At 37.5% G+C, this 24,937-nt stretch overlaps 1 protein-coding gene across 3 annotated transcripts in view; it reads left to right on the top strand.

The window, feature by feature from the left end:
* Positions 1-1,884: 1,884 nt before the first annotated feature.
* Positions 1,885-24,937, top strand: part of SIK2 (salt inducible kinase 2) — a 131,882-nt gene continuing 108,829 nt past the window's right edge. For all 3 annotated transcript variants that reach the window (XM_029207427.1, XM_029207428.1, XM_029207429.1), the window contains exons 1-3: positions 1,885-2,176; positions 14,168-14,284; positions 16,949-17,012. In XM_029207427.1, coding sequence (XP_029063260.1) covers positions 2,042-2,176; positions 14,168-14,284; positions 16,949-17,012 — 316 coding nt within the window. In that variant the 5' untranslated portion in view covers positions 1,885-2,041. The remainder of the gene's footprint in view (positions 2,177-14,167; positions 14,285-16,948; positions 17,013-24,937) is intronic.

Below are 24,937 nucleotides of genomic sequence, written 5' to 3'. Positions count from 1 at the left end.
AAGTTGCATTTTTTTCTGATTGTTTCTTTGTGATTAGATTCAGAAGATGTATTTTTGACAGGAATACTACAAAAGAGATACTGTATACTTCTCAGTACCTTACATCAGGAGGTACATCATGTCATTTTGTCCCATAATTGGTGACATTAACTTTGACCATTTAGTTATGGTGGTGTGTGAGATTTCTCCACAGTGAAAGTACTGTTTTTATCCCTTTGTAATGAATAAGAAATTAGAGGATACTTTGAGATTGTGTAAACATCCTTTTCCCCAGCAAAATTTCACCCAATGATTTTTAACATCTATTGATAATTCTATCTGAGTCAATTACTACTATAATGGTTGAAAAATGGTGATTTCCTAATTTCATCATTTCTTGTATGTATATTAGTTGACATTCCACTATCAAGAATTGTCATTTCTTCCCCCCCCCAATACTTATTTAACATTGTAAGAACAAGTAAGCACCCATGGATTCTTTTTTTTTTAATTCATTGTTATAATCCATTTCCATCATTATTCATTCGTGATGCTCAAATTGTCCCAGATGGGTAAGTAGAGGTACCTTCAAACTGGCTCCTGTTTCCTTTTTTTTTTTTTTTTTTTGAGGTACGCGGGCTTCTCACTGTTGTGGCCTCTCCCGTTGCAGAGCACAGGCTCCGGATGCGCAGGTTCAGCGGCCGTGGCCCACGGGCCTAGCCGCTCCGCGGCATGTGGGATCTTCCCGGACCGGGGCACGAATGCATCGTGTCCCCTGCATCGGCAGGCGGACTCTCAACCACTGCGCCACCAAGGAAGCCCTCCTGTTTCCTTTTGACACGTCCTCATCATTCTTTGAAAATCTTGCTTTATGGGACAAGATTTTCAAGGGCATTTTATACTTTCCCTCCCTCTGTCTGGGAATCAGCCATTTCTCCAGAGTCTGGTTCCTTTTATTGGAGACTGGCATTTAGAAACCAAGGTCTAAGGACACATAATATGTTTCAAAATATTAAAATAACACTGTATCTGTTTCCTTGGGTCACCATATGGAAGATTGGTGAGGCGATATGCAATCCTGATTCTAGCATTACCTGTGTGACCTTGGTAATTCCCTGCATTCCCTGGGGTTGATTCCTCATCTGAAAATAAATTGGATTAAGTAAGTATTTCTTAACCTTTTCCTGGTCACCAACATGTTTGAGAATCTGATAAAACTAGAGTCCCATCTCCCCAGAGGCAAGCTCAAAGAGGCAAAAAATTGCACACATTTTAGGGGGTTCGGTCTCCAAAGCCCATTTGAGGCTTCAAATCCCTGGATTAGGTGACCTCCAAGGTCTCATCAACGCTGACATTCTGTGAGTCTACAAGCGCCCGCGATGCTGTCAGAATGATTCTTAAGAGACATCAAATTTGGAGGGATTTATATAGAAACAGATGAAAAAGGATACAAAGAAAGGAGCCTGTGAGCAATGCATTACTCAGCCACAGTTCTTTGCCCTTTCCAAATTTAGGACGCACAGTAGTCATAGGTGAGAGGTTTTGGCGGGAAGGTCCCCGGGTGGGCGGGGAACGCCGGGGTGGGGTAAGGAGACCCGAGCCAGACCCAGGTTTCTGCAGCCCTCCGCTCCGCCCACCAGGGCTCGCTCTTGCCCTTCGGCTGGGTGGCCGAGGATCTGGGCGGGCCGGGCTGCTATCCCGCCCCTGGCAGCGGCGAGGCAACGGGGAGCATGGAGGGCGCCGGAGCCCGGAAGAAACGCGCCGTCCAGGCCCCGCCCATCTGCCTTCCCTCACACCCGCCCGCCCGCGGACGTCCGCGGTGCTCCGGTCGCCATGGTGACCAATCGAGGCCCAGTCCCGCCCCCGCCGCTCTTCCCCGGCCCCCTGACGTCGGCGCACGTCAGCGGCGGCGCGCGCCTGGCTGGGCCCTGCGGAGCGGGAGGGACTGAGCGAAGGAGTGAGCGGAGCGGCCGTCGCCCGAGCGGAGCTGAGCAGCCTGCCAGCCTGCCCTCCGCCCTCCAGCCCGCGCTCCAGTCCGCAGTGTCTAGCAGCGGGGCCCAGCATGGTCATGGCGGATGGCCCGAGGCACTTGCAGCGCGGGCCGGTCCGGGTGGGGTTCTACGAAATCGAGGGCACGCTGGGGAAAGGCAACTTCGCCGTGGTGAAGCTGGGGCGACACCGGATCACCAGGACGGAGGTGCGGCCCGGGGCTCGGCGGGAGCGTCCGAGGCGAGGGTTCTGGAGAGGAGCTTGACCGAGAGGGGCGGCCGCAGCGGGGGCCTGGGGAGATCCGAGAGGCCGGGTCACTAGCTGAGGCGAGAGGGCCTGGGAGTATGAGGACCCAGGAGGTCCAGGGGTCGGTGAGCGCCGCAGCGACCGGGGCCGCGTCACCCGGACCCCAGTGTCGTCCGATTGGAAGCCCGACCAGCAGGGGTTTTGCCTTTCCTAGGCCACCACCGTGACCACACGGAATTTCACCCAGAGCCTCCCACCCGAGCCGTGACCTGGTCTGTGGCCTCCGCTCTGGAGCCCAAGTTCCGCGTCTTCCCTGCTTTCAGCTGGGGGTGGGGTGGGAGGGGAAGTCTCCGTGTTCCTGGGCTGCGCGGTGAGAGACGTCGCCAGCCCCGAGGAGGGGACCGCCTGTGCTCGGACTCCCCGGACTGGGCTTCGCACGGCTCCCGGGACCCCGGCGCCCCTCCCCCGCGCGAGGAAGGGGCCACTGGCCGGGAATGCCCGGGCCGCCACTGTCCATCTTCTCTCTCTCTTTTTGCCAGACAGTATCTCTGACTTAGTGTCAGGCTAGTTTGATCTCGTGCCTGAGGCATTTCCACCTATTACTCCAGACAATAGAGCTGGTTAAAATGGTCATCTCTGCATTTGCACAGTTGGTGGGTTGGTCTTTCTTATCCTAGGTTATCCCTTTACCAGGTGTGCATTCTGGCTGTGAGTACGCGTTCCTTAAGCCGCAGCATATTCTGCCTCTCTACTCATAAAGCCCTCGACTGCTTCCTGACGGTGAAGCTAGCATCCCCCCCTCCATTGCACATTCTAATGCACCGCACATATTTTCTCGCAAGTCTCTGTTCTTACCTAACCCGCCCCCCCTTCCTTTCACTGCTTCGAGCTGCTCTCCTCAGGGTCTCTATTTTAAGACGTGCAAATTAAATACTTTAGAAAAACGGTAGAAACAAAACCGTTCTTTAGAATAAACCTTGTGTTTTTGACGTACTCTGCTGTGCCTCATTGTAGTTGTTCTGGAGTTTCACCCCTTTTCAGTTTTTTTCTTTCTTCCAGTTTTCATCCTATTCAGTGTTTCCCCTTATTAGTGCGAAATGTACCAGAGTTCGGATATGAACGTAGAATTCTTTTTCAGAATGGCTGTGTAAGGTAAAGGACATTTGAAAACTAGAGGGATTTTTGTATCTGTTGTTCTTAGAAGTTTTGCTTAATGTGAAGAATTTCATTTCCAAAAGGAAGGGGCATATGTCATTGTGTCATCCTCACTTTTTGCCCTCCCCTGCTTATCCGGAGGCAGCCGAAATCCGGCTTATGTTTTTAGCATCAGGACCAAAATCACAAATTTTCCTCTCACAAATTTACCAGAGTTAGAAATTTAGGTTAAGTTTGTATTGATAAATAATGTGACTATAGTGAGATTACTTAATCTGATCCCAGCATTTTTAAAAACGAAGAAAGAAGTTAATTCCATTCCTCCAAAGAACGATGGCCCAATGCCATGCTATTTGTCCTTTAATTACATGAAAAGAAGGCACTTGTAATGTGTATTTTTATATGGGTCCTTGCTTAATGACTCTAAAAATCAAACAAATTTCACAAAGGACTTCTACAGAACTTTTGAACTAGATTGTTAGGTGGTTGAATTCCAAACCCATCAGCACATAACATTTTTTTCTCATCAGCTCTTATCAGTATTAATTGAAAGATTTAATTGTCAGCTGTTACTTATTAGGTCAAATTTAGGTAATATAGTATCTATTTAAGAACTGCTTAAGGGGAGCTGATAAGTGACTGACACTTTTTCTTGAGGTTGTCCTTTCAAACCGTAACTTTTAAACTGATACATTTTGTAGGGCTAGGGGGCAGTGTGGAGTAGTATCATGGTTTGGCTATCAGTGAGATCAACGCATTTGTAATTGAAGGCACAGGTCAGATCATTAAAGAGCACTCAGATCCTGAATTGTGTGCATAGTATATTTGTGTAAAATGATTTAAAGTAAAAGCTAAATTTCTAGTCCGTAGAACCCATCTATCGTTGCTTTTCTAAAGAAAGTGTTCTTAACATTTAAAAAGAAATAGTGTGAATTTAAGATGGGTGGGTATGAGTGTTGTGGTAATTTAGTGTAACTGGAGATATTAAAGATGAGAGGGGTGAGGGAGATAGCAAGGCATTAATGAAGAGAAAAGTTCCTGTACATGTCAAGTTTTATAAAGTTGCTCTGTGAACTTTTGTGGTAATTTTCGTTAAGAATTGTTTAGCACAGACGCAATTGTCTCTTACTGTAGTTTGCTATTTGTTAATGAGGATTTAAAGCAGTATTTTTTATCTTTATTCACTGGGTAAATATTTGTATCTTTAATAAATACAACAACTACCTCAAATACTATAAGTAAGATGGATAGTGGAAACTTTAAAGTGTTGTTTAACATTATTTGAGGTTCTCATTGCTGAACATACAGTAATTATAGTGAGAACAATTAATATGGCATAAAGAACAATATCAATAAAATATGATTATACTTACTGCTTAGAAAAATTTCTTCGATATAGTATGCACTGACATCAATATTAGTTTGTGTGTTTTAAAATGTAAGGGTCTTGGGCTTTCCTGGTGGCGCAGTGGTTGAGAGTCCGCCTGCCGATGCAGGGGACACGGGTTCGTGCCCCGGTCCAGGAAGATCCCACATGCCACGGAGCGGCTGGGCCCGTGAGCCATGGCCACTGAGCCTGCGCGTCCGGAGCCTGTGCTCCGCAACGGGAGAGGCCACAGCGGTGAGAGGCCCGCGTACCGCAAAAAATAAATAAATAAAATAAAATGTAAGGGTCTTTTTTCCTAAGTTTGAACTCCAGGCAAATTTTAGTGTTCAGTTTGAACAGCTAAGTGATGAACAGTTGGACCCTTTTATTTTTAATTGGTTCTCCGTCTCTTGTTCTGTATCACTCAAAAATGATGTATTTTCACAGAGCTTGGGAGATCCAATACTGCCTTTTAGGTGGAAAAAAAAATCAGTAGACGAAAGAGATCTTCATTTTGGTCTAATCTATCAAATAGCTTAACATTGTTTAAGAAATATAATTACATCATCATCTGAAGCAGTGTTCTCATGTTAGATCTCTATGTAAATTTTACACACAAAAGGGAAGGCAGGTGATGGTAGAATCCAGCTTCTTAATATAATACTTCATAAAAGCTTTGTAGTATTGGTTTGTGATTTATGAATTAGAGTAGCTAATTTTATAAAATTAACATAATGGAAAAAGAATAGTAGCATTTAGACTGTTAAACTATTTTAGGCAGTAGTGGTAGCTAGTTTGCTATGCTGTGAGTGTCCTTGAGAAGTGTATTTTATTAATACTGCACTAGTAAAGAACTTTTTCCCTCTAACTAAGCATATGACTAGTTTTTTGTTGTTGTTTTTTTGTCTGTTAAGTAAAATTTCAGAAAAGTCATTTGTGCCCTTAAACTTTTTTGTCTCTATAAAAGAAACATAATCTTGCTGTAGAAAATATCAAGAAGAATATAGTGCACAAAAAAGTACATGTGTAATTCCTCCCTCAGTGGAAATAAATCATTCTTAACATTATGGTATATTTCCCTCCAGTCTTTCTTTTTTTTTAATGCTTTTTTTTCCCCATAGATGAGATCACATGGTAGATACACTTATATAAATTGTATCTTCTTTTTCCACTTATCATTATAGCCTAAACATTTTGCTTATTATATATAAATTTATTAAACATTTTTAATAGCTGCATAATGTTCTACCTTGTAGATGAATCCTATTTTACTTAACAATTTTCTTATTTAACATTATGCAGTTTCAAGTTTTCACTTACAATAAATAATTTGCAGCAAATAATTTTTATGTATGTAACTCTGTATCTGCATTTTCAGTTATTTTAGGGGGGAGAGATTGGAGGTAAATTCCTAGAAGGGAAATTACCAAGTAAGAAGGTATTGTTTTTACATTAAAGAAATAGTGTATTTTTGTTATCAAATCTATCATGTTTATTATTGAACATTTTTAAAAGTGAAGATAAATGAAAAGAATTAACTATAATATCACCACCCAGAGATAACCATCATTAGTTATTTTCACACCTTTTCTGTGATAATTGAGTTTTCCTCAATACCATACCTCTTGTGTTGCTTGGCTAAAGAGCATATGAATGTGCGGTCCATGGAATCTTAAAGATATTTCACACAGATTCTGAAAATTATTTTATTAAAATGGCATGTAGGTATTACTTATAATTAAGAAAATCTGGAATGTAAAGCATAGCAAGGGACTTTCAAAAACTGCTTTTTTCACTGAAAATCATTCTGTGTGCATTTGGGCACTTTTATATTTAGGCATAATTCGTAAACTACTACCTTAAAATGTAAGCACTTTTAAAGCTTTCCAAATAGTTAAGTACAAAATTGCATTTTTAGAGCAAAGGTAGAAACAAAAGAAGGGCATATTACACCCTGATTATGGTATTTCTTGAGGAAGAGAACTCAATTTTTTAATACATTTGAATTTTATATTTTGCTTTAAAATTTTAAGACTCCTCTCTGTAGTCTTGGTGTTAATCTTGTTCTGTAAAATATTCCAGATGTCAAGAAGCAGCTGTACTATGTGCAACAGGAGGAATTGTTACCAAATAAGTTAACCAGTAATGTTTGTATCTAGGCCTATGTATGATCTTTAACTGTGTGTTGAAATAAAAATTAGATTTTTCATGGAACATATATGCTTTACTAGAAATTGTTCTTTAGTTTCTTGGCACTCCAGACAAGTAAAATTTGTCAAGTTTATTCTGCTACATATTGTTCAGAATGATCTGTTCTTTGGGAGGAGGGGAAGACAAACATGCAAAATAAGAGTTGTATAAATTTTTATGTTCTGTAGAAACGCTTAACAGGGTTTCATGCATTCTGCTTTTAATTCCACTGGGAAATTCTGTCCCAGTCATCAGGCAATTAAGAAACCATTTATTTGGAAATAACTGAAACTGGCCTCGATTCCTGGATTCACATGATGTTATTTGATTTATGGCCCACTACTGATGGCAGATTCATTTCCTTGGAGCCAAATGGATTCCAGAAATTCATTAAGATATCTTTCTTTCCTCTTTAGTGTACCTAATACCTCTTCTACTTTCCACCTCCATATTTTTAAAATATGTCATTTATGTAAAAGTTCCTTTATACAGGACATTTGTGGAGAATGCCTTCTCACCCTTCAAAGAGAAGCAGCCCATATATCCAGTTTGAGTTTATTGGAAGCGTGAAAGATGTGGGAATTTCATCAGAAACTTTTCATTTTAAAAAACATTTAAAAAATACTTTAAACAGGTTAACATGGGAATCTTGGATGAATTAAACTGAAAATTTGTTTTTTCTTCTTTAAAGTAAACATAGTATTTATGTGTTTTTCCCCCAATTACAAAAGATATGTATGTTCTTTGTAGACATTGTTGAAAAACTTGAAGAAGAAAATAAACATTCCTATTTTAATTCCACCATCCAGACCAAGAGACAACCACTGTTAATATTTGGTTCATATACTCTTAGCTATTCACATATATTTAATATAGATATATATAATAAAATTGATGTCATCTATACATATAATCTGTGTTTTTTACTAAATCTGTTATTAACATTTTCCCATTTAAAAAAATAATGTCTAAAGCATGGTTAAATAATATCCTTGCATATGACTCTGTATTTCATTTAATCAATTTCCTGTTATTGAACATTTAGATTATTTCTCTCTCTTGCTGTTTCTCTTTCTAAAATAATATTTCAGAGCACATTCCTGTATATACATCTTTGTGCATCTATCTGATTATTTCCTCAGGGTAATCCCATAGCAGTGGAATTCTTGGGTCAGGGAGTATGTCCTTACATCCATATCTGATGGCATGAGATGCCAAATTACCTCCAAAAAAGGAGTACCTAATAATTTTTGTCAGGAAGAATACATAATTTTTAAATCTGTCCCAGTTTGATAGGGACAAACAATATTTTTATTTGAATTTGCATTTCTTTGATTTACTTTGATTACAGTTTTATAAGATGACTGTTTACATTTCTTTTGTGAATTGCTTTTTGTCTTTTGGCCAATTTTTTTAATTGGGTTGTCTTTTTGTTGATTTATTTAAGTACTTTTTAAGATAGATTATTTTTTGTTTGTTTGTTTGTTTGTTTTTGCGGTACACGGGCCCCTCACTGTTGTGGCCTCTCCCGTTGTGGAGCACAGGCTCCGGACGCGCAGGCTCAGCGGCCATGGCTCACGGGCCCAGCCGCTCCGCGGCATGTGGGATCTTCCCGGACCGGGGCACGAACCCGTGTCCCCTGCATCGGCAGGCAGACTCTCAACCACTGCGCCACCAGGGAAGCCCTAAGATAGATTATTTTTAATCACTTCTTTTATAGTCTTAAAAATTCTCTGTTCAATTTTTATGGATCTAAAAGTGTAGTGACATTTACCTTTCCTCCAATCTCTTTTCCTTACACACCATTATAAAAGTCAGATTAAATTTTAATGAGGATTTATTTTATTGTATAAATTCTTACATTTTAAAAGTCAAATTTTAAACTAGAAAAAAAGTTTATTTATTCTTAAAGGATAACTGGAGAACTCCATGTCAGTTTTATTACTGACTTTACTGCTTTCAGAAACCCTTTCATTGTAGACCACTCAATCACAATCACTATTCAATCAAACAATAGGCTGGTATGTTCTGATTCTACCTGTGATTTAATGTATAAGCTTGAAAAGTGCGTTCACTTTTTTAATTTCAGAGGTCTAATTATATGGTAAGGATTTTGCTACTTGGTACTTCAGAAGGACAGTGTAGAATTAGTGTATTAGTAGTAAATAGCACTGAACCACATATTACCTGAGACAGCAAACATACGTTAATCCCTTCTGATTTTTTACTAGAAGGATAGCTCTTATTGTGTAACTTCCTTATAAAGTCCCCCAAAGCCAGTTTTGTGTGTGGTTTCTTTAAGTGCATGGGATTAATATTTCTTTTATGAGAAGTGAAATAATTGTTTCTAAAAGTATCAAAAAGTGTACCATTACCATTAAATTACATTTTGAAACTTGAAAAAATCCCTTTTATCCATCAGCTTAACACTATTTCATTTCTGCTCTTACATTTAATTCTTTGTCTTCCTTGCAAATTTGTGTTTTACATAGTTGTTACTTTTACTTTTTTTTTTTTACTTAACATTGTTGGAAACATTTCTATGTATATAGTCTTCATAATTAATATTTAAATCTTATTAAACAATATAACCATCTTATAGAGAACTTAGAGAAATAATAAAATGAAAATGACTAATGTTTCACAGATGGAGAAGTTAGCATATATAATAAATATAACTTCATTTCACTTTTCTTTTTTTTTCTTATTAAAAAAGTAGTTCATGCTCATTGAAGAAAAATTGCACTGAAAAGTAAATCAGGAAAATAAAATAACTCATAATTTTTTTTCACCCACCAATAACATTTTTGTCATATTTATATCTAGTTTTTATTGGTCTTTTTCTATATATACCTTGTGTTGAGACTGCAATGATATCCTGATTTTTTAATTTAATATTTTAGTCTCATCATTTCTCCATATTATTAAAAGGAACTATTTTAATAGCTGTGTAACGGTCATAATATAAACGTACCATAAATCATGTACTTATTTCCCAATTATTGTTTCTATTTTTTATATTATAAGCAATACTCTTGAATATATTTACACACAAATCTTCATCATCATTTCAGATTATTTTCTACAAATAAATGCTCAGAAATAGAAGCCTTAGGCTAAATGGGATGGATGATTTTTAAGGTTCTTGCAAAAGATTGCCAAATCACCTTCCAGAAAAATTATAACCTATTTTATATTCCTACTAACAGTATATAAAAATGGCCATCTCATTGAATTTTAGCTCACAAGGGTGTTTTTTCATCTTTATGAATACAATTTGAAAAAGTATTTTTGAGATATAATTGACATATAACATTATATTAGGTATATATACATTTTCCTATTTATGAGGTTGAATATCCAGTGTTGCTACTTTACATGGGATTTAGTTTGATAGTAATTATCCTAGTTTATCCAATACACTCTCCAAAGTTGTATAGGAAACCTTCCTTTTGTGTCCTAGCAGAAGAAATATTAATTTTTTATCACCATATAAATTCATTGAAGGTTTTCTTAAGATATTGTATGCATAATTGGGAATTAGAGAGTTGAATAATTTAGATGAGCAACACCAAAAATGGATCCTTTGATTTGGAGTCCCTTGCTTGACTTTGTTGTAACCATGAGATTTTGTCCTTGGTACTATGTTCAGAACTAAGTAGAGAAGGGATGCAGAGAGGAAGTTCCCAGAAATCTAAGTTCATAGTTATCTTTTGTGTGTGTGTGTGTGTGTGTGTGTTTTGCGGTACGCGGGCCTTTCACTGTTGTGGCCTCTCCCGCTGCGGAGCACAGGCTCCGGATGCGCAGGCTCAGCGGCCATGGCTCATGGGCCCAGCCGCTGTGCGGCATGTGGGATCTTCCCAGACTGGGGCACGAACCCGTGTCCCCTGCATCGGCAGGCGGACTCTCAACCACTGCGCCACCAGGGTAAGCCCCATAGTTATCTTTAAAATGAACTAGTGGAGCACAACTCTTTTGTAAATTCAGAATTTCGTACAACATTGGGGAAATCCCCCAATGCAGATTTTTGTTGTTCATTAAATTTGTTTTCCAAAATGTGTTCTCTTTGTTCTCACGGACCTATTAAGTTCCTTGAAGGTAAGAATCATATATTGTTCATTTTTGTATCCTGGACATAATTCCGGGCATACAACAGGTGCTCAGTAAATGTGTGAATAATAGGCTCATTGAAGAGTAAAAAGATGGAACTTGAAGTTAGAAGGGCTGTGGGTTTTTTCCCATTAATTCACTTGAGCTTTAGAACCTTGTAGATTATGTAACATCTTTTGAACCTCAGTTTCATCAACTCATGAGTGTACTGCTTGTTCCATTTACTTCAAAAAATTGAGATATAAATGAGATAAAATATATGAAAGTATCATGTTAAATTAAAAAGTGCTGTACAATTGTGAAAGTCATCATCATATTTCTGGGAAGTACTTGGTAAAGAGTCCCATTGTTAAGAAATTACCTGGAAGAGTATAGCAGAGATGACTAGCTGATCACCAAAATTCCACTCTTTCCTCTTCTTCCTGGACCTACAGCTCAAATGTTTCTTGGCCTCCCTTACATTTAGGTATGGTCATATGACTAAGTTTTAACTATTGTGTGCCACTTCCAGGACTGGCCCATAAAAACCTCTCAGGAGGGCTCCTCCAAGCTTTTTTCTCCTTCTGTCTGACTGGAATGGGGACAACCTTCAGGGTTGTCCTTTTTTTTCTTTGGCCATGAGCTGCGTGGCTTGTGGGATCTTAGTTCCCCGACCAGGGATTGAACCCGGGCCCCCTGAAGTGAAAGCACAGAGTCCTAGCCACTGGACCACCTGGGAATTCCCAGGACTGTCTATCCTTTACCCTTTACCACCTTTATTTAACCCTTTAAAGGTAAAGACTCCTTGTATACATCGTATGCCTGCATGGAAGAGGGCTACCTGCTAACTTCTTTACCCGTCCAGTTTTGCTGCATGAAAAATAAACTTCCGTTGTGTTCAAATCAGTATACGTTTTGGGGTCTACTTGTTATAGCAGTTAGACTAGCCCTGACTATTACAAGGAGCATGCTAACACACAATCTACTTTTTCATAATCCTCTGAAAGCAGCCTTACAAACAAGGGGTAACAGTGTGAAGATATAAATATATAGCCTTGTGGTCCACATACATACAGTCTGTGACCCAAGATAAAATTGAGGAGAGAATTATATTTTGTCATTAGAGAATTTTTTGGCTGAGAACAGTTAAATAATGAAGTTTATAACTTAATAAAATTTAATTAGGTAACATATATTTTTCACTTTTTCATTATTTGAGGCCCAGATTCCAAAAGAGTATCAAAGAGGAGAAATCTCTTGGTAATACCTCACTTTAATTGGTATTTAGTATTTAAACTTTTTCTTTAACATTAAATATGATGCTCAAGATATATATAATAAAAAATTTTCTTAATGACAGTAACCATGCTGAGATTTTTTAAACCATGATTCCTTTCTATTTATTTTTTTTCTGTTTATTAGATAATTGTGACCCACTTCATTATAAAAGCTTTTTGTTGGGGAGGGACTACTGGTATGTAGATGCACTCCAGAAATTGTAGGGCAAGAAATTTTCTTCAAAATATGCATGTCTATGAAACTACATGTTACCTTCCTAAGGAATGTTGAGGAAATTAAAATATACACTTATCTTTTTATCTGGCAGCTTTTACCCAAAGTTACCCAAAATAACTGATAATCCTGTATTCTATCATACTGTAGTTGGGCAGGGCGGTCATCTTACATGTATTGGTTTGAGGTGGTTCAATAATGTTCCTACTAGCAAGTACAAAATCAGTCACTCCTCTAGCAGTCAAAGTTTAGCACTTTTTACTTTCTAGAATATTTTGATATGGGAATAAATAAAATACCACCAAACATAATGAAAATAGCTATCACAAAACCTGCAAACTTTACTGCCTAGAGAAGGAGCTACCCCCTTTCTTCTTAGGCAATAAATTTAATTTTACTTGTCATGTTTAGTAATCTTATTTCCCTTGGGAAGCTTGAGTTCTTCTATGAGTTACAATTAATTCAAATTAGGAAACAAGCTATGGACAGCAAAATAGAAATAGAGAAAGGTAAGAAGTAAACCTTACTGTAGAACTTTAAGAGATAACAGGAAAGGACAGGGCAACTGTAATGAAAGAAGAAAAAATGTATTAACAGGAGCCTAAGGGAATTAAGTGAGTTGACAGGTTGAGTCCTATTTTCTTGGTTACCTTTTAGGAGTATTGAACTCTTATACCGCATACAATAATTGATATAAAAAATTACCCTGAAACAACAACATAAGACCGAATTATGTTCAGAATGCTTTTGGGTAGAATGTGAAGTACATTTCAGAGTTTTTTCAGAACTTGTTAAAGTTTGGGTAGTTCCCAATTTTCTGAAAGTTTTATCTGAGTCAGAATAGCTTATTTCCTAACCAAATGCCAAATACTAATTTAAAAAAATTAGTTCTTTTTGGTTCCATGAAGAAAGTACGCGATTGTTGATTTCTGACTACCTAGTTATTCACCTTCAGATGCATTTCCTTCAAATTGTTAACTTGAGTGGTTTGGGTTCCTATCTAGTTATGACAGGAAGAGGCCACATTTTTTGAAATCAAATTCCTTTAGGGAAGTAAAAGTTTAGTGTGATTACTAACATTTGAGTTTTTGCACTTGATTTTTAAAACAAAATTTAATCCAATTGGTATCTTTTCATGTAGATGAGTTTTAATTATTTACACTTAGTTTTTTTCCAGAAAGGTATATCTCTATGCTTTGGAACCTATCACTTGCTTTTCTAGAACAATTGTATTTCAGTGTAAAAGAAACTATCTTTTACTTGGCTGATCATTTGTTTATAGGTACTTTGCAGTGGGATGATAACTAATTGAAACTGCTGAGATTTTATTTTTTCGGTTTTTAAGTGGAATAGGGAGTTATAGTTGTACTGAAAGAGAAGTATGTTTTATTCAAGTAACTTTGCAGGGTTATTCTTCATAGCACATTAAAGACACTCCCAAACAATCTGCCACAGTGCCTTATACATGGTAGATGTTTAAGAAATACTTGTTGAATGATGAATGAATGAGCATTGAATTTAAGCTAGTTATCATCGTCACAGGGACCTACAGGCGAAGTCTTAGATGTCATTTTTTTAAAAGATTCTTAACTGGAGATGTTAACCATTGTATACTAATTGTATTTTGTGTTTGGGATGCAGGTGGCGATAAAAATAATAGATAAGTCTCAGCTGGATGCAGTGAACCTTGAGAAAATCTACCGAGAAGTACAAATAATGAAAATGTTAGACCACCCTCACATAATCAAACTTTATCAGGTATGACTTAGCTTTACACCTCTGCATGCTTTTTACATTCAATACTCTATTTTACATCATCATTTTTCTCTTTTATGTTAGTTTTTTCAGTCTATAAAAAGATAACTGTATGCTTTTATTCATCTGAATACATCCATTTTTCTATATTTAAATTAAAAATTAAGAAATAAAAAACTACTAGCAGCTTAATTTTAAGTTGTCTCTCAGACTGTAAGTTATTTGATTGCCAAGTTTGTAGTTGTGCGTTTATGATAACATGCTTAAACCTGCTGGGTTTTGGTGGTGGTACCATTAATGAGGATATGGCAGTTTTGCTTACTTAAAAAATATATTGTTTATGTTTTATGAAATACAAAGGCTAAAATAGTATATTACTTAGTGGCATACTTTATAATACCTAGAGCCAAATGTTTATTTTTGGGGGGTTCTTTTATCAGATAAAGTAAATAAGTTATTTTTTTTAATTAACTTTATTAAGATACAGTTTTTGTTAAAATAAGCTGCACCTATTTCAAGTGTAAAGCCATGTTTTTTTGTTGTTGTTTTTTAAAATTTATTTTATTTTTGGCTGTGTTGGGTCTTCACTGCTGTGCGTGGGCTTTCTCTAGCTGTGGTGAGCGGGGACAACTCTTCATTGCGGTTCGCAGGCTTCTCATTGTGGTGGCTTCTCTTGTTGCGGAGCATGGGCTCTAGGTGCACAGGCTTCAGTAGTTGTAGCACACGGGCTCAGTAGTTGTGGCTTGCGGGCTCTAGAGCGCAGGCGCAGTAGTTGTGGCGCACGGCTTTAGTTGCTCCACAGCATGTGGGATCTTCCCGGACCAGGGCTCGAACCCGTGTCCCCCGCATTGGCAGGTGGATTCTTAACCACTGCACCACCAGGGAAGCCCAAGCCATGTTTTTGTGAAAGGAAGATTTTTCTCAGATTTTTGAAGAGTAATTTATATTTAAGAATGATAATGTAATACAAAACCCTTTTTTATATTTCTATTCATTAATATTTAGAATTTTTATATTGGAAAACTGCTTTTAAGCTAAAATGTTACAGTATGCTAGTCTATGACTTTGATCTCTAAAGTATGATGTGTGTACCTAGTGGTGTGCTGGGCTCAGCCTGTACTTGCTTGTGAGAGCTGATTGTTAAATATTCAGAACTTTTGTGAGCCAGTTAACACCATGTTAGTGTCAATAGCTCAAAATCAGCGATGGTAGGAGTATTTTTACACCACAGAAATTGGTTTACAAGTCAGGCTCTTTTTTTTTTCCTCAGAGAGCTAGTGCTAGCACACTACTCTGTGCACTCAAATTGGTTAGCACAAGTATCCCTTGGGGTATAATAAGAAAATATTAGAACTTCTATTTATCTTTTATATTTATCTTCTTGTGTGCCTCTTATAATGTATATATTTATAAAATGGCACAAGTATGTAATTTGTGTCTCTGTGTGTATATATTCATAAATATATATACATGTATGTGTATATATACATTTACCTCTATACATACATACATGTATGTATTTGGCTAAATGACTTTATCAATAGAGATTTATAATGTAAACCATGTGGAGACCATTGGAGAGCATTACTGTTAGTTGAGAATGAGAGACTATGGTGTGCCACTCAAAACAATTCCTAAAACTGCAGAGGGCCTCTTAGAGCAAAGTTATGTCAGAGTGTTTCTCCCCTCAGGCTTCTTTTTTTTTCCCTAAAGAGGATACTTATAAGAAGCTAATCACATCCTTAGAAGTCTGATGACCCATAACTCAAACTGACGTTAAAACTACCATGATTCTTCAACTATGCTTCAATTAAAAAACAAAACAAACAAACCAAAAAACTACCACGATTCACATGATAATTCTGTCTTTATATGAACTCCAATAATCAGTTACATTAACTTACTAGTTGGAGTTGTTTAGACCCAAATTGTAGGTAGCTCTTAGTTTTCAGACCTGTTTTAGGAATAGTCCTAAACTTAAATGTTAGAGCAAAATTAGTTTTTAGCCTTTCAGTAGATAGCACTTAAATATTACATTGTTAGCATGTGCCAGTATGTATGTTCCTTTCTGAATTTAGAAAAACTAATTTAACTAAAAGTGTATAGCAGTGGAGCTATGAAGAAGCTTTTGAACAATGTTTTAAAATAACAGTACTTTGTAAAAATATGAAAGTATAGTAGGAGGACTACCACATTGTGCCAGATTAGCTAGGTTATAGGCCAGATTACCTGAGCTCTATTTTATAAGCTCTACCATATAACACAGCTAGAAAAGTCAGTGAGGAGGTAAAAAGTTGATCTTCAAAATTCCTGTTACCTATATTAGTATTTTTCAAACATGAATGTGCATTATAGTCACCTGAAGATTTTGTTAAAATGAAAATTCTTTGTCAGTAGGTCTGGCATGGGATCTGAGATTTTTCATTTCTAACAGAAGCCTGGGCAGTGCCACTGCTCCTGCTTCTGGTCTGTGGACCACATTTGGAAGATGAAGGGTCTAGATTTTTCACAAAAATATTAGCAGAAGGATATTGTCAGTCTTGTAAACCTCACCAGCTTCTGAATTATTCATAACTTGATACTTTTATTAGTAGTTTTAATTTAGGTAACTCCATAGAATGTTGCAGTCTTTTCCTGTGAGACTAATGTGGAATTATTTATCAATAGGTAATGGAGACCAAAAGCATGTTGTACCTTGTGACGGAATATGCCAAAAATGGAGAAATTTTTGGTAAGCACATTTCTTTCCATTTTTTTTTAAATTTGAAAATGTCAGTAAGCTTTATGAATAGAGTATCTTCTATTAATTCTCCTGCTTGTTTAAAAGTTGCTAACATGAATTAGAAATTTTTAAGCATTAGAACATAATAAAATATCCAGTAAGCTAAAAATATGGAATATAATTTAGTCTCTTGTATTTATGATATTAAAGCTATTGCTTAATTCTTTCATCTGTGTTAAAGAGATTGGAGAATCAAAGATAGGGGGAAACTTTCAGTCATATTGCAAAGGAGATTTTCTTTCATTTATCTTCCTTTTTACCTTTCTTTCCAGGGTAAAGATAGTCAGATATTTATTGAGCTTGTACTATGTCTCAGACATTGTACTAGGTGTAGGGGATACAGTGGTGACCTAAATAACACAGTCCCTGCTATTGTGGATCTTATAGTTTAGTAAGCTGTTAACTTTAGCTATAAGACCTCTGGGAAGTCTCTAAACCTCTCTGGGATTCAGTTCCTTTGTCTCTAATAAAAAAATATTTGATTAATTGGTTTCTATGATCCATTCTAACCCTTAAAAAATTATAACTATTTTATTGGTTTTAGCTTTCATCTATTTTATTTTTACTTTATGGAGCAAGAACACTGTAGGTAGTCTAAATATTTTGTTTTTTAACCTAAATTTAGTCCGAAATTGTTTTTTAAACAGCTTTATTGAAGAATTCACATACAGTAAATTGCGCACATATAATGTGTACAATTTAATAAGTTTTCACACACAGATGTGTGAAACAGACCACCACCACAGAAGTTTCTTTGTGACCCTTTGTAATCTTTCTTGCCCCACCTCACCACCAGGCAAGCACTGATTTGTTTTCTGTCACTATAGATTAGTTTATGTCTTCTACAGTTTTATTATATAAAGGTGCTTATATAGTCTGTACCCTTTCTTTGGCTTCTTTTTCTCAGTTTATTTATTTTATGATTCATCCATTTTGTTGCACGTAATAACATATCGTTTCATATTATTGTAAGTAGTATCCAATTTTGTAAATATACCCCAAGTTGCTTATCCATTCATGTATGGATAGACATTTGGGTTGGTTTCAGTTTGGGGCTGTTACACATGAATTGCTATGAACATTCATGTACAAGTCTTTAACTTACAGTCTACCTTCAAGTAATATTTACCACTTCACACAGAGTGTAAGAGCCTGGCAATAATATACTTCTGTTTAACCCTTCCTCACCATTATTTCTTTGTCATACATTTTATTTATGCCTATTTTATAAAACACAAAATACAGTGTCATTAATTTTGTTTAAAAAGTCAATTATGTTTTAAAGAGATTTCAATATTTTTAAAAATCTTATACATTTACTAGTGGAGTTACCATTGCCACATCTCTGTATGTAGATGCATGTTTTCATCTTCATTCCTTTATATGGATACATATTTTTATCTGGCATCATTTTTCTTCTGCCTGAAGGACTTTATTTAGCATTTCTTACAGTGCAGGTCTGTTGGCGATGAAATCTTTCAGCTCTTGTATGTCTAAAATAATCCTTATTTTGTCTATTTTTAAATGATATTTGGACTGGGTATGTAATTCTAGGTTGACATTTTTTCCTTTCAGTGCTTTAAAGATATTGGTCCACTGTCTTCTCATTTGCATTATTTCTGACAAGAAATCTGCTGTCATCCTTTTCCTTTATTCTTCTGTGTATAATGTGCCTTTTTTCCCTCTGGCTGCTTTCAGGATTTTCTGTTTACCACTGGTTTTAACAGTTTGATTATGATGTGCCTTTGTGTGGTTTTCTTCATGATTCTTATGGTTGATGTTCATTGAGCTCCTTGAATCTGTGAATGTTAAGTTTCCATCAGATTCAGAAAATTTTCAGCCATTATTTTGCTGGTCTCTTTGTCAAAGACTCCAATTGCACATATATTAGGCTGTTTGAAATCCTCCCACTGCTCACTGATTCCAATTTTGAAAATTCCTCTTTCTGTCTGTATTTCATTTTGGATAGTTGCTATTTCTATGTCTTCAAGTTATTTAAATTCTTTAGCTATTTGTTTCAACTAGAAGCTTCTTAGCTGAAGTTTTAATAGAATGGTGTGGGCTTTGAAGCCAAAAAGATCTGGTTTGCAATGCTGGCTACACCATATTAATTGTCTTTCAAGAAATCTTTATTGAAAGCTGACTATATGTCCCACACTGTTCTACGTGGGAAGAGTACCACAATGAAGAAAACAGACAAAAATTCCTTTTCTCAGGAACCTTGCCTTTCAGTGTGGGGAGAGAGACAATATGCAAAATAAGTAAACTGTATAGTGCACTAGATGGTGGTACATGCTATAGAAGTAAAGCAAGGAAGGGGGCATGTGGAGTGGGAGAGTTGATTGCAGTATGAAATAGAGTGGTCAGGGAAGGCCTCGCTGACATTTGAACAGACTAGAAAACACAGCCATATAGATATGGGGAAGAGAGGGTGGCCCAAGGAGAGGGAAGAATAAATGCAAAGCCCCTGAGGCAGCAGTGTGCTTGGTGTGTTCAAGGAATAGCAGGAAGTCCAGTGTAGGTGGAGAGAAGCAAGCAAGAGGGAAGAGCAAGAGCTAGCAAGGAGGAATAGTAGAAAGGTCAGACGAGGTCAGAAAAGTAAATGGGAGGCAGGAGTGGGGCAGATTTGGGGGCTTTGTAGACCATGTAAGGACTTTGGCTCTTACCTTGAATAAAATTAGGGAACCATTAGAGAGGTGTTTGAGCAAAGAAGTGATTGTATCTAAGCTAACATTTTAAAAGCATCACTGGCTGCTGTGTTGAGAATAGATTGTAGTGAGCAAGGATGGAAACAGGGAGACCAGGTAGGAGACCAGTAGCCCCAAGTGAGAGATGATTATGGCTCAGGCCAGGGTAGCAGTAGTGTACATGGTGCCAGGTGGTCACTCACGGTATGTTTTGAATGAGTAGAATCAGTAGGATTTCTTGAGAGATGGAGACCACCCAAGTAGAGAATATGATTAGGAAAGAGACCAATGTCTGATCCCCAAGGCACTCAAACATTAAAACCTCAGGAAAATAGAAAGAACTAGCAAAGAAGACAGAGAAGAAAGCCTAGAGAATGCAGTGTCTTGGAAACCAAATGAAGAAAGTGTTCTCAGGAGGATAGAGTGAACATCTATGTCAGATGCTACTGATAGTCAAGAAACATAAAGAATGACAATTGACCATTGTATCTGTTTTGGTGGAGTGAGTGAGCCAAAGCTACATTGAAGAGCAGATGAGAGAGGAAAATGGAGAGAGCCAAACAGAAAACTCTTAAAAGGATTTCCATTTCAAAAAGGGAGAAAAAAAAATGGGAAGGTAGTTGAGGTCAAGGGAAGGATTTTGTTTGTTTTTTGCGGTATGTGGGCCTCTCACTGTTGTGGCCTCTCCCGTTGCGGAGCACAGGTTCCGGACGCGCAGGCCCAGCGGCCATGGCTCACGGGCCCAGCCGCTCCGCGCCAAGTGGGATCTTCCCAGACTGGGGCACGAACCCGCGTCCCCTGCATCAGCAGGCGGACTCTCAACCACTGCGCCACCAGGGAAGCCCCATTGGAATATTTTTTAAAGCTTCGGGCTGTAGTTTTATGAGTAAACTAGATAGAAATGGCTATTATGTGTTAGGTGTCATTTCTATGAAAATAGAATATTCTGAGTTGCTACTTCTTGCTAAGACCGTTGATGATAAAGCTTTGGATCACATTGTTTTATATAAATTGAAGCATAATTTGGGGATTTTTCATGTAAAATAGCTAGAGTAAATATGGAAGATAAGACAGAGTAAACTGTAGATTCAAGTAGTTACAGGCAAAGCAAGCAAGTTTCTAAGGTGGAGCGCATGAAGACAGTAAAATAGAAGTGGGAAGATGCAGTCCATGGAACATTAATCAAGTAATGAAAAATATGTATAATGTTTTAAGTGAATTCTGAGCCAAAATGTTTTCAGTCTGTTTTAGATGAAACAGAACCACAGAAACAATATTCAACTATGTATTAAGAACTATATATTAAGATTTAATGTTCATGTTTATAATGTTGGAATTACTCTTTACAAATATACCTTTAGTGCCTCCTCTGTGCGGGAGGGCATTGTGTTCCTTTTTTTTTTTCTTAGTTTTGTATTTAGGTGGCCAGCAAGTCATACTCTGTGTTCTTGAAAAATAACTTGAAATTAAACCCTTCTGTTTCCACAGTCATCACCTTTATCTAGGCTTTCATCCCCTCATGTCTCAATTATGAAGACCTCATGTTTTACCACACCCTATTTCTTTTCCAGTCAAGTACATTTCTGATATATTTCCTGTTTAATCTTCCCCAACTATTATTTTTGTTATATTACTACTATGTTCATTAACCTTTACCTACCTTCCTATTATTTATTGGATAAAATTCAGAATCTTCAATCTGCAAATAGGATAACTCCACTAAGTAAATGGATGTGCCCAACTATTCCTTACATAGGTCTACGGATTATCCTTAGGTAAGGACGACCAAATTGCCTCAATTAATAATCAGTCTCCCTCCCTCCCTTCCTTCCTTCCTTCCTTTCTCCCTTCCTTCCTTTCTTCCTTCCTTCCTCCTTCCCTCCCTCCCTTCTTCCCTCCCTCTGTTTCTTTCTTTCTTTCCATTTTTCTTGGTCTGTATCTTTCTATCTTACAAGTTTTTATTTTTACAAAAGTTAAACATGTACTAAGGTAAGAAGTCAAATAATTCTGCAAGATTTGTTACAAAAAAATGCCTGTTTCCCATCCTCTTCCCCACCCCCATTTCCCTTTCTCAGAGGCAACCACTTGTACTTCTTTCAGCTGATTAATTTAGATTTACCTCCATTTTCCTAAGTAATATGCTTATATTGCAGCTTCTGGCTTTTTCTGTTTAAGGCACAATCTTTTGATAGTTTTTTAATTCTTTCCCTACTGCTATAAGTAAGAAGCATATGTTAGAGAGGTGTGTAGGAGCAGTTGTGGAAGACCTTGAGTGTTTGGATAAAGGGTTAGGATTATTTGTCAGAGTGAGCATCTGTGAGCCAGAAGATGGTGAAGAGCCAAAAGGTGATGCTATGTGTAAGGACTTTTAGGAAGATAAGTCCAGCAGTAGTCTGAATTAGAGGAGAGGAAGGAGGCTATTTAGGGGACTGTTTTTATTGTCTAGAGGTAAGAGGCTGAATGCCTAGATTAAGATGTTAGTTGTTAGATTCATGAGAAAAGATTTTAGGCAAAAGGCATTTCCACAATAACAACAAGCCATATTTATTGAGTACTCCCTCTTTGTTGGGTACTATTTAAAATACTTTACATAATTTATTTATTGAAACCTCACAAAAACCTTGTAAGATAGGCACTGAAAGATTCAGTAATTTGTCCAAAGTCACACAGCAAATAAGTGGGAGAGTTTGAATTTGAACCATGCAATTCCAGAGGCTGTACATTAATAATTACTATCTGCCATCTCTCAAGAGTTCTTACTGACTGTCAAGAGGAAAACATCGAGAGTTAGGACTTAAAGCAAACGTGATTGAAGAATATTTGTGATGTGGTTGACAGCAATAGAGAGGCCTCGTTCCCAACTAAAAAATTACAAATTAGATTTTAGATGTACTGTTGGAAATAACATCAAGACATTTAGTTTGATGTGAGCTGTTGGCAGTTGAAGATAGAAACAGGTAACCTTCAAAAGAGAACTTAAATTCAACACTAAAAAGACAAACAACCCAATTTAACAAACGTGCAAAAGACTGGAACCAAACACTTCACAAAAGAAGATATATAAATGGCCAATAAACACATGAAAAATTACTAAATGTTATTAGTCATCAGAGAAATGCAAATTAAAAGCTACAATGAGGTAACATTACATATCAACTAGAATGGTTAAAATTTAAAAGATTATATGAAATGTTAGGAGGATATAAAGCAGCTAGTATTCTCATTCATTACTGGTGGGAGTGTAACATGGTGCAGCCACTTGGGAGAGCTATTTTTCAGTTTTTTACAAAGTTAAGCTTATATCTATCCTGTTACTGAGCAATTCAGTTCCTAGGTATTTACTCAAGAAAAATGAAAACAAATATTCATAAAGTGACTTGTACAAGAATATTCATAGCAACCTTTTTCACAAGCAGGAACAACCCAAATGTCCATCTGCAGGAAAATGTATCCAAAACAAATTGTGGTATAGCAATACAGCAGTACAGGAAGATGACACAGCAATAAAAAGGAATAAACTGCTTATACATGCAGCAACATAAACAGGTTGCTAAAACAGGCAACAATAATAATGTTACAAGGGGCTTTCCTGGTGGCTCAGTGGTTGAGAATCCGCCTACCAATGCAGGGGACAGGGGTTCAAGCCCTGGTCCGGGAAGATCCCACATGCCACGGAGCAACTAAGCCCGTGCACCACAACTACTGAGCCTGCACTTTAGACCCCACGAGCCACAACTACTGAGCCCGTGAACCACAACTACTGAGCCCGCATGTCACACTGCTGAAGCCTGTGCACCTAGAACCTGTGCTCTGCAACAAGAGAAGCAACCGCAATGAGAAGCCCACGCACCACAGCGAAGAGTAGCCCCCATTCGCCACAACTAGAGAAAGCCTGCACGCAGCAACGAAGACCCAACGCAGCCAAAAATAAAAATAAATAAATAAGTAATAATAATAATAATGTTACAAGAAGCTGATAAGTGGTTGTCTCTTTTCACTCTTTCTGAGGAGAGGGGAAAATTGACTGCAAAGGGATAAGAGGGAACTATCTTGAGTGATGGAACTGTTTATTTTTGTTTTGAGTGGTGGTTATGTAGAGTATGCCATTATCAGAACTCATCTAAGTAACCACCTAAGAATTTGCATTTTATTGTATGTAATTTATACCTCAGTAAATCCTTTTCTGTCAAAAAAGGGGAGTTTAGTAATAGAGGTATAGATTTGACAATTATCTGTGTAGAAGTATGAGTGAAGCTATAATTAATAATGAGACCCCAGAGAGAAGGCAGCTAAGAAGTGAGTTTTGTTTATGCCTTCATTTAGGAGGCAGGTGGGTAAAGTGGAATTGGTAAAGTAGAAGAATATCTTGGGAAGTAAGGATAGTTTCTGACCTGATTAGACAAGCGAGGGTTTAGAACGAAGAGGGGTATGTTTGGTCATTAAGAGATCAACAATGCTTTGAAGAGAGTACTTTTCAATAAATTGGGAGGTAAAGCCAAATTTCAAGAAGTTATGTACATATGGATGGTGAGAAAAGGGAGAAAGGTATTATAAAATTATTTTGAGGTTTTTAAGGTAGAAAGGAGAGAAGGAAAGAATTGAGGGATAATTGGGGTCTATAGAATTCAGTATTATATCATGCTTTTTTTGTGGTGTTGGTCTTGGTGTTTGAAGAAGCTAAAAAAGAAAAGAATATAGGCAGGAAAGAAGACACAGTTGGTGAAACAAGGGTAAACAAGAGACAGTGGGATCAAGAGCACAGAGGACATGGTTAGCTTAGAGGAGAGGAATTCCTTCTTCTCTGAGAAAGTGCATGGGTGCAGTTACAGTGAGAATTAGAGCTTGTGCTAAGGATTTGGCTACAGAGGTACTTCGGGGGAAATAGAAGGAAGATGAATTTGTTAATATAGAATAGATTTAATTCATTCTGTAATGTAGCAGATGAGACATCAGGGAAAGAGCAATACATTAGACACAAGGTTTAGAGCAGCTGGCGGTGTTCATATGACAGTCAAGGGATGCATAAAAGCATAAGTGATTAGCTTTGTGGGAGGGAGTTCATGGTAGACTCACAGTCAGCAGTGCTTTCCAACCCAGGAGGGGAAAGAGTAGACAGTATGAATGGCCCAGGTTGGAGAATGGAATGGTACAGGACAAATGCATGTAGGACTTGAGCAGTGTTGAAGT

Source organism: Monodon monoceros, unplaced genomic scaffold (assembly GCF_005190385.1).
Source record: "Monodon monoceros isolate NGI ecotype Baffin Bay Population unplaced genomic scaffold, NGI_Narwhal_1 Super_Scaffold_7, whole genome shotgun sequence".
In the NCBI taxonomy this organism is placed as follows: domain Eukaryota; kingdom Metazoa; phylum Chordata; class Mammalia; order Artiodactyla; family Monodontidae; genus Monodon; species Monodon monoceros.
This window is presented reverse-complemented; position numbering and strand designations above follow the sequence as displayed.